Raw genomic sequence first — 10,028 nt, 5'->3', positions numbered from 1 at the left:
ATCACGGTGTGGATTTGCCAAGCGTGCCTTCCTCTTAGCACTTTTCTCCCTTGCATCCTGAGATCGAGTTTCTTCAAAGCCCATGACACCAAACAAGTGCATTGCCTCCTGATCCTGGAAACTAGGAATGCAGAAGGAGACTCCATACCCACCACTAGTTTTAAGGAATTCCTTTCATTCTACTTGCCCAACAAATGTTTGTTTAGTTATTCTCCAACACATTTGTGTCTGGCTTTTCTTTCATGAAGCGTAGGGTGAAGGGGATCTGAGGTGATCTCCCATCTAGGCACTGATTTCGCTCTAGGCAAGCTTCAACAAGGTTGCTGCATCATTTTCAACTACGGGAGTTCCCCCTCTCCCTTCTGGTAGCTCACTGATAATAATTAATGAACATTTGGTAGATTTATAGTCCTTTAATTACAGCATTATGTTACAAGCACAAACATGCAACCCTCTGCAAGGATATCAGTTGCCTACTCTGATTCCTCCCCACATCCGCAGCGAGAAGCATGCCAATGGGAAGTGCCTCACCCCCTCCCCCGGCATCTCCTTTGTTCTGTGACACGCTCGGACCTCTGAGTTCAGTGGGAGGGAGGGGTTCCAGCTGCTCCCTCCCTTCTGGTTGCTCAGCTACTATCTCATAGCTGCGTAGCTCCTCTCTCAACCGAGCATCTTCTGTGTCTGCCTGTCTCTCTGCTTCTGGAAACGCTGGAAGGGGGGGTATTTCCCCTGCTCTTCTGTTAGGAGCTGATCTCCCTGTGATTGCATTCCCCAATCTTCCGATTCAGACCAGCCCCTGATAATCATGTGCTTTCATCTGTTCGGTGGATGGAAGGTGAGCTGCCTGTGCTAAGTCCCACCTGCACCTATCCCTCACTCCCTTGACTGAACAGGTAACGGATTCTGCCAGAGCTGACCATGTGCTAAGCATCTACATGCACCATCATACCCCAGCAATCTTTTTACACCAGCTAGGCACGAATCCAGTACAAGAACAAAACCCATAGACACATGTTCAAAATACACAGTACTGTTTGAATGGCTGAGTCTCCCTGCAGCTGGCAGCTACTTGTACATTTATAAACCTAGCACACATGTGAACATTTGGCTGTGTCCCTGCCACTTACGCATTTTTAAACTTGTTATTTGTTAACACCGATTCTTTGGCTCTCACGCAAGGAAGTGTTGTCGCCCCTGCCCCATGGCAAAGATCCCACAAAATACAATCACTTTCTGGAAGATAGTAAACTGCAGAGTTCAGTTATGCTCTGAAGTCAACATTTTAACTTCTGTTTTAACGCCATCAGCGTCCCTTGCATCTTGCTATGGGGAGAGTTTCTGCAGCACCAAGGGTCATTTTCTGCAGCACCAAGATTTCCCAAGACCAGAATATGCTGTGCAGATCTTGATATTTTAATTCCACCCGCCTCCCTCTTTCCCAGACACTTTCTTTAGCACACTGTTCCCAAAAGCTGGTGAGATTACCGCTGTCAGAAACATCACATGGTTATGTGGAAATAGCAGACACGGAGAAATGTCTGTTGTTATTCTGCCTCAGCGTAGTGTCAGTTGCTTTTCTTCCAAGAGGACCAGGGCAGCAGAAAAAGATTTTCCTCCATTCATGCCTGAAGTGCGATACATTATATAAAACTGGGTTGACAATTGAATTGGAAAATGTGAAAGCCACTATCCAAAAGAAAAAAGAAGGCATTAGGTTCACGTCTGGATTGAATTTCTGCACTAAAATGAGGAGAATGGTGATGATTATTGGACTCCACATAAGAAAGAAAGAGATCATCAATACAAACAGAGTCCGCAACAGTCTGAAGTCTTTCTGGGAAATTCGAATGTGATAACCCTCTGAATAGGCCATGCCAGCATGAAGACGCCTCCTTGATTCTTTTGCAATCTGCATTAGAACATTAAAAAAAACACCTTTCAGTGAATATATCTTAATTCTTTAAAAATTATTAGGCAAACTCTGTGATTAGATATCAAATTATTAGTTTTTTCTGATTAAGAGCAGCTCAGCAATGAAAAAAATGGCATGGGGAGCTGTGGAATCTCCTTTGGAAGTTTTCAGCAGTAGAGTGAATGGCATGAAAATACACATTTCAAAACATATTTTGGTTCCCCCCCTTTTTCAGTGAGGCGGATAGCTGTGCGAAATGTACCCACACCTCTACCCAACTACCTGAGAGAATAGGAATATACAGGTAATCAAAATGTTCTTCTTTTTTTAATGAGAGGCTGTTTTCACATCTGGGGTGTGAAGAGCACCAGCTCTAGGAAAGGCTCTCGCCACAACCAGCAGCTTGCAGATGATGTGAACATCACTTTGTCACACCTGCCTTCCAAATACTGCTGCATCCAAGGAAAATATGCCGATTGTTTAGAAGTGTGCAAGGTGCCAAAATAATATGGGACGCTCCAGTCAGACTTACAGTCAATGTATATCAAAATCAGCATTGGAAGAGGGTGAAACATTATGACAAAGGGGAAACGCTGCCCTGTTCCACCATAATGAAATTAGTAGTTTTGTTTCCTCTTGGGAAAGCAGCATTTAATCCTTACACAAATGTGATTTGTATAGTGTTTGAATATTATGGGGGGGGGATATTTCTCTTACTGCTTCTCATTTTGCTTTCCCTAATCCAATTACTGTGTTTTTTGCAATGCCAGGAAACTATTTTTGCATACACACTCATCCACTGTTCTTCCACCTGCACACTGCTTTTTCTCAGATGGGGAAACAATATCAGTTTAGAGCAGCTTTTCCCCAACCTGGTGCTCTCCAAATGTTTTAGACTACAACTCTTCTCACCTGCAGCTGATGCGGAATGGAACAATAGTCTGACTCAGTAAAAGGCAGGTTCCCATGCTATTTTGCTATAAAATATACAAAATCTACAGAAAGCTAATGGATTGCAAATGTTATCTAGTGCAAAGCACAATGTAGAGTTTCTTTGAAATACAGTTATATTGCCTTTTAACTTCCAAATGTATTCCTTGATGGCAAAATGGAATTCTACAAGGGAGGCATAATCTTCTGACCAAGGGAGGATTAAGTCATATGTAACTCTCTAGCACCACCTTCCTGAGAAATGTGTAATATTGACAGCAACTTTCAAGAGTGCTGTTTGGCTACTGCATTACACACAAACAGGAGCAGGGAGAGGAAGTTTCCTGATGAAAATTCCAGAGTGCTACTTATTTAAAACATTTCTTACTCACTTTTCATTGCACAGCAATTGCAGTGCAGGCTGCAACTAAAACAGTATCAAATTCACAATGCAATGGATAAAAACAAGAAGGTAGGTCGGTCGCAACCAGCCAACGGAAAGTGTCAGTAGCAGCATCAGATTCTGCTAAAACACGGGGGGGGGGGGGGATAACCAAGCCCTTTGCTGGCATCTAAAATGTAAATGAGCAGGTAACACATGTATCACAGAGGGAAGGGAATTCTTAAAGTGGGGTGCCACTGCCAAGAAGGCTCAGCTGATGGTAAGACCTGCTTGATAGATCTTAACAAAATGGGAAAGTCTATACAGGACAATCCATTTTTTTTCCAGGGCAGGTAGCAACTTTGGGGTGATTTTGTGGCAGGAAAATGGCATGGAGGAGAAGAGCTGTCAACACCCACCCATACACACACACATGGTGCCAATCTGGATCAGGGTGCTGAGATTGCTTTCAGTTAAGAGTGAGAAGTGGCTGTCTGAATCACATTGTTTAAATAACATACTTAATATAACATGTAGTTTAGCCCTGGATTAATTAAATGTTGAGGATTTGAAGTGATAAACAACTCAGGCTTTGCGACTATAGTAAGTGAACTAAAATAAAACTTAAGAACTAGGAAGTATGCTACTTTTTATTACTTGTGACCTGTTATTACCATCTCTAAAACTAAAAACTCCATTTACTATGAGAACTCTGATTCAATTTTAATTATGAGTTACTCTGTTAGCATCTTTTAAAAAAAATAATGATGAAAAATACCTGTAAAATCTTTGAATAACTAATTATGATGACCAATCCTGGTATTAAGAAGATCACAGTGGCAAAAGACACATCCCAAGCGATCTCTCCTGAAATGCTGGGCCAGTCCAAGGTGCAAATTAACACTTCCTGAAAGAAAGGAACAAAATCCCTGTAAGTTTTTAGTCTGGGTGTTTGCTTTCACCATAATGTTTGAGAAACACACAGAGGTGCACCTAGAGTCCCTTGTGCCCTGTACCAGTGCCTCCCCACAGGGGGCGGGGAACACTTTAGTGCAATAGACACATTAGAAATTACTACATTTTACGTGACCCCAGCACTCGAAGCATCCAGAGTAAAGGTGAGGCAAGGAATAAGGGCGAAAAAAATGCATGCCTTTGTGCTGCGGTGCAAGGAGGACAGGAAGGTTCTCCTGTTTTTGATCTTGCTGCAACAACAGTGGCACATCTCCACACACATATACGTCATACACTTCATAATTTGATAGGTGGTCTTTGAGCTCCCCGCCTCCAGGCTGGCACTCCTGGGGGGGAGCCGGTTTCACCAGCCCCTAGGCACGCCTCTGTCAACATGCTCTGGCTTGGTGCCTGTGTTTAGAACAGATAACCACTAACCAAACAGGATCTATGGAAATAGTTAATGATCCAAATACATTTATGATTTTTAACCTGGAACATATTCAGATAAAAGTGTACTCACAAGATTTGGCAAAGAAAACAAAACAAACAAACAAACAAACAAGCAAGCAAGCAATCCTCCACCACCTACAGTTTGAACCATTATGACAATGTGATTAAATAGTTTAACAAATACTAGAAGCTAATGTCATATCTGACCTCATTTTACCAGCATTAAATGTGGTTTCCTTGCAAAGACAGCTGCAAGGCGGACAAAAAATGAGAAGGTAATCTAATTATTTGTTGATGATGACTCTCTCCTGTTATCTTCTGTGGTCTATGCAGTCATCTTACATGTCCACATAAATGTCTGCTTTTCAAGCAATGCATAGGTAGAACATGGGACAAATGAAGAGTTTTGCAAAGGCTAGTCACCAATTCAATTCTAAACTTAACTTTGCACATGTTGCTGAAATCTGAACGACGGGGTGACCTCCTATTGCTCTGTCCCAGCTCCTGCCAACCTAGCAGTTCGAAAGCATGCCAGTGCAAGTAGATAAATAGGTACTGCTGTGGTGGGAAGGTAAACGGTGTTTCCATGTGCTCTGGCACTCGTCACAGTGTCCTGTTGCACCAGAAGTGGTTTAGTCATGCTGGCCACATGACCCAGAAAGCTGTCTGTGGACAAACACTGGCTCCCTCAAACTGAAAGCAAGATGAGTGCCACACCCCATAGTCACCTTTGACTGGACTTAACCGTCCAGGGATCCTTTACTTTTATCTGTCTACACTGACTGGCATTGACTCTCCAGGGTTTCAAACAGGATCTTTCACAGTCCTACCTGGAGGTGTCAGGGATTTAATATGGGACCTTTTGCATGAGATTCGCAACTGAGGGCTCACCCACACTTCCACTTGTGTAGAAAACACGGGTTGGTGTGGTTTCCCCCTTGCCCCACTCCTTTCCCAGGTGAAACTGGCTCTTTAGCTCTAAATCAGAGCAAAGTCTATCCTGAGAAAACCTGAATTGCTGTTTGCTCCAATTGAGCACTGAAGAGCAGCAGGATAAGAGGAAGTGCAGATAAGTCCTCAGCCAACATGGTGCACCCCAGATGCTGATGGACTCAAACTGCCATCTTCTTCCACCATTGGCTGGTGCTGAAGGGAGCTGGGGTCTGACAATATCTGGAAGATACCCCCTGCTTTAATATAATGATGCCAAACCAGTGGCCTCTCAGATGGTGTAGGACTCCAACTCTCATCAGCCTCAGCAAGCATGGCTAATGGTCAGGGGCTCAGGGATGATGGGAGCTGTAGTTCAACACCATCTGGAAGACCACAGGTGTCTCTCACCTGCTTGAATAGTTGTTCAGAAGAGGGAATTTCATCAGGATTACTTTGACATCACAAACCCCCAGCTGCTGAAAGTCTCTCTTCTGCACAGCTACTGAAGGTGCAAGAACCTGCCTTCTATTGTATTGGCCAGCCTGCATCCATGAGTCAGCTTGAGCTGCTGGCCTAGAAGCACCCTTTTGTGCCAGGCTCTCCTCAAGTTGTCATAAACTGATGTGGGAATGCGGTCCAACTACCTTGATCCTGCTTTGCATCAGGAGACTAGATGACAGCATTTTTTTAGTCTCTTCCAGTTCTAACCCCAGGAATCTTGCTTCAGATTGCCATGCATCAATTTCTAATCCCAAAAAGGACTCTTTAATTTCTCCACATTACCCATCGATGTGGTGCCCCTTGAAGTGTTCAAGTCAGCTTGCATGATTCAAAATCATGACAAATTATTTGAGCCTACACCATCTCCTTTGATACGCCTACTCACTATGTACTCTCAGTGAAGGACTCAAAGGATTTGATAATAATCAGCCTTGCCTGAAATCTCAGCAATAGGCCTACCTGTGCTTTTCCTGAAGCCCTGTATGCCAGAGACTGGTATCAGGCCATTTACCATTGGTCTCTAAAATATAGGATTTCAGTTCTCCCACTTTCAGTTTTCATGTCTTAAATGATATATAGAGCTTGGCAAAGCCAACCAAGCTGTGGACCCATGTTGCCATGTTCTTCCACAAGGCCCTCTAAATTTATGGATCAGAGATATCATGGTGGAGAATAACAGCCTCTTGATAAAAGCAAACAACAGCAGTCAGCCAGCCCTACAAATCCATCATCTTCAAATGAGTACACTCCTCTTTGTTCAGATTGGCCCAGCCCCAAAAGAATACAAGAGGTGTTGCTTGTTTGAAGGGGAAAATAGCTTCATAGAATATAGATTTTTTCTGAGATTTCTGCTGGGTCTCTGGGCCTCTCACAATAGGGGTAGACAACAGTGTACCCTCCAGATGTTATTGGACTCCAATTCCCAGCTAGCATGGCCAATGGCAGTGGATGATGGAAGCTGGAGTCCAACACTATCTGAAGGAACCACGTTGGCTATCCCTGCAAAATCAGTCTCTGACATCTCCCATGTTATATCTCCCTACTCTGACCAATAGAGATGTGAAATATCTAATCTGATTACAGGTAGGTAGCCGTGTTGGTCTGGATCGAAGTAAAATAAAAAAATTCCTTCAGTAGCACCTTAAAGACCAACTAAGTTTTTATTTTGGTATGAGCTTTCGTGTGCATGCACACTTCTTCAGATACCAGTTCTGGTTACAGGTAGGTAGCCGTGTTGGTCTGGATCGAAGTAAAATAAAAAAATTCCTTCAGTAGCACCTTAAAGACCAACTAAGTTTTTATTTTGGTATGGTATCTGAAGAAGTGTGCATGCACACGAAAGCTCATACCAAAATAAAAACTTAGTTGGTCTTTAAGGTGCTACTGAAGGAATTTTTTTATCTAATCTGAAACTGTGTAAAAGCACAGGAAGCATGAATTATCTTCAACACCATTCTGAAGTCAAAGGCTACACTCCTATGCACACTTACCTGAGGATGCATTTGGATGCATTTTCAAAGTGTACATAGCTGACTCTATAACCATTTCTATGCGGAGGGGCTGTGTTAGCAAAGCCAAACAGCAGACTATATGGAGGGTTTACAGCTCAAACAATAAGCAAAGGGAGATTTATTGGCTGCCCCTTACAATAGGAGCAACCTGAAATTATATCTCCTCTCCATCTCTTCTGGAGATTCACCATAGTCCAAGCTTGCAGAACTTTCGGAATATCTACATGGTTTGGCTTTATGGGGACAGTTAACCTATCATTGAGGCACTCTGCAATGGTATTCTGACTTAACTGAATTGTATTTTTAAGCTTTTCAATTGTTATTCACTCCAAACCTTTAGGCGGGGGTGGAATAGATCATTACTTTGAAACCAATAAATCTCTCTCTTTGTGGAACTAACTTCAAATGGACCAATTATCCCCTAACACCTATTTCAACACTTCATTGTGCAATCAAGTTAGATTCCCCACTTGCACTTCCAGTGCATAATTGGGGGGGGTGAATTTGGGAGACCACCAATGAGCATTACTCAAAGGCAGGACACCTGGGTTGTTAGTTTCTCCCCCTCCTCCCCAATCAACATGCAGCATGGGATTTTGCAGGTGTGCCCTAGAAGGCTGATCGCCGAATAATTGATGATTTTGAATTATGGTGCTGGAGGAGACTCTTGAGAGTCCCATGGACTGCAAGAAGATCAAACCTATCCATTCTTAAGGAAATCAGCCCTGAGTGCTCCCTGGAAGGACAGATCGTGAAGCTGAGGCTCTAATACTTTGGCCACCTCATGAGAAGAGAAGACTCCCTGGAAAAGACCCTGATGTTGGGAAAGATGGAGGGCACAAGGAGAAGGGGACGACAGAGGATGAGATGGGTGGACAGTGTTCTTGAAGCTACAAACATGAGTTTGACCAAACTGCGGGAGGCAGTGGAAGACAGGAGTGCCTGGCGTGCTATGGTCCATGGGGTCACGAAGAGTCGGACACGACTAAACAACAACAACAACCTAAGAAATATATAATAGCAGGCTGCTTCTGTAAATGTTTTGTGTGACACAAGCCCCACTGAGTTCAATGTGCTGTCCCCAAGTGCATAAGCCTATAGCTAGAGTTTCTGAGTCAACTTCTTACTGGTGTGGGTGGGAGGAACTGTGCCTGAAAGGCTAATACCATAAGCAGACTTAATCAAAAGCAAATTGTACAAAAATCAGTGGCATGCGAGTAAATGTGTGTTGGGATCTGGGCAGTAAAGGGTTGCGTTTTTGTCAATTAAAAATACCGCTTTGTCTGTTTTATAGGGTCAGCTCACCTGGTGCTTTCTGGGCAGCGGCTGAACTGTGAAGAAAAGGCAGAGCGGCAGGGCGGCCAGCGCCGAGACGGCCCAGATGAACAGCAGGAGGCCGGCCACCAGCCTGCCTCTGTAGGCCTTCGAGGGCCGGAGCCGGACGATGCTGACCACGCGCTCCAGGCTGACAGCGGCCAGCGAGAGGATGGTGACGCTGCCGCTGAGTCCCATCATGTAGAAGAGCAGGTGGCAGACGGCGTGGCCCATGGTCCAGCTCTCGGTCCAGCGCACCACGGCGATGATGGGGATGGCGCTGATGAAGAGCAGGTCAGCGCAAAAAAGGTTGAGCACCAGGCAGCTGGCGACACTCAGCCTCCGTTTGCGGCGCGCCAGGAGCCGGATGGCGCACGCGTTGGCCGCCAGGGCGAGCGCGAAGATGCACGCCAGCACGGCCGTCTCCAGGGCGCTGAGCGCCACGCGGCTGGCGCCCCTGAAGTCCGAGAAGAAGGGGAAGAAGTCCGTGCGGTTCCCTGCGGGGGGCGGCCGAGCCCCGGGCATCGGGGGGAGGTTGCCCAGGGCATGAGGCAGCCTCCCCAAGCCGAGGAGGAGCCCTATCTCCCTCGCGCGCCCCGACGGGGCGCCACAGGGCAGCTGGCCAAACACGCGGCGAAGCTGCTGCTGCTGCCGCCGCTTCCTTCCCTCCGGACAAGTTGGGATAGGACCGTGCCGCTGGCCGGCTCGCTTGCTGACTCCTCTGCAACGAGGAAGTGATAGGAGGAGGCTAGGAGGTAAATAGTGGTGCTGGCCGGCGACAAAAGGAAGAATTTATGAGCAAGGGACTATATAGGACAGGAAGGCACCAAGGCCTCCTTGGCTGCGAGCCACAAGTTGCTGCGCAAGCCCCCGCCCCTTCCCCAGTTGGCAATAATGGGTATGCGGGGAATGAATGGCCATTGGAGCCTAATGACAACAAACTGAAGCGGGTACATTAGATAATCCATAAAAGACCGGTGGAACTTAGGAGAGGAAGGTGGAATTGTTGGGGTTGAGAGATCATTGTGGGCATCCTTAGAATGATATGGGCCTAGGCAGGTGGGAACTAAGGCATCAGAGCAAAGGGTGTTAAGCAGAATCAGTTTGGTGCGAAGTTGAGTGCCAGATCAGTGGAACA

The 10,028-nt window shown here is 45.5% G+C and overlaps 1 protein-coding gene across 1 annotated transcript; it reads right to left on the bottom strand.

Annotated features, from left to right (window-relative positions):
• Positions 1 to 241: 241 nt before the first annotated feature.
• Positions 242 to 9,415, bottom strand: FFAR4 (free fatty acid receptor 4). Its single transcript, XM_035138527.2, has 3 exons — positions 8,882 to 9,415; positions 4,003 to 4,131; positions 242 to 1,909 (listed from the first exon to the last, which is right to left on the bottom strand). The coding sequence occupies exons 1-3, from the start codon at positions 9,413 to 9,415 to the stop codon at positions 1,508 to 1,510; spliced, it is 1,065 nt and encodes a 354-aa protein (XP_034994418.2). The 3' UTR covers positions 242 to 1,507.
• Positions 9,416 to 10,028: the final 613 nt, after the last annotated feature.

This window comes from Zootoca vivipara, chromosome 5 (assembly GCF_963506605.1).
Source record: "Zootoca vivipara chromosome 5, rZooViv1.1, whole genome shotgun sequence".
In the NCBI taxonomy this organism is placed as follows: Eukaryota; Metazoa; Chordata; class Lepidosauria; order Squamata; family Lacertidae; genus Zootoca; species Zootoca vivipara.
The sequence above is the reverse complement of the archived record's forward strand: the minus strand, read 5'-3'. Positions and strand labels throughout refer to the sequence as shown.

What these genes read in the sequence shown, in the direction of transcription:
- FFAR4 (XM_035138527.2), bottom strand. Translation starts at nt 9,415, where the DNA reads ATGCCCGGGGCTCGGCCGCCCCCCGCAGGGAACCGCACGGACTTCTTC. An exon ending in CGCTGCCCAGAAAGCACCAG is followed by an intron (nt 4,132 to 8,881) that starts GTGAGCTGACCC and finishes CCTTTCTTTCAG; the next exon opens with GAAGTGTTAATTTGCACCTT. An exon ending in GTTATTCAAAGATTTTACAG is followed by an intron (nt 1,910 to 4,002) that starts GTATTTTTCATC and finishes GTTCTAATGCAG; the next exon opens with ATTGCAAAAGAATCAAGGAG.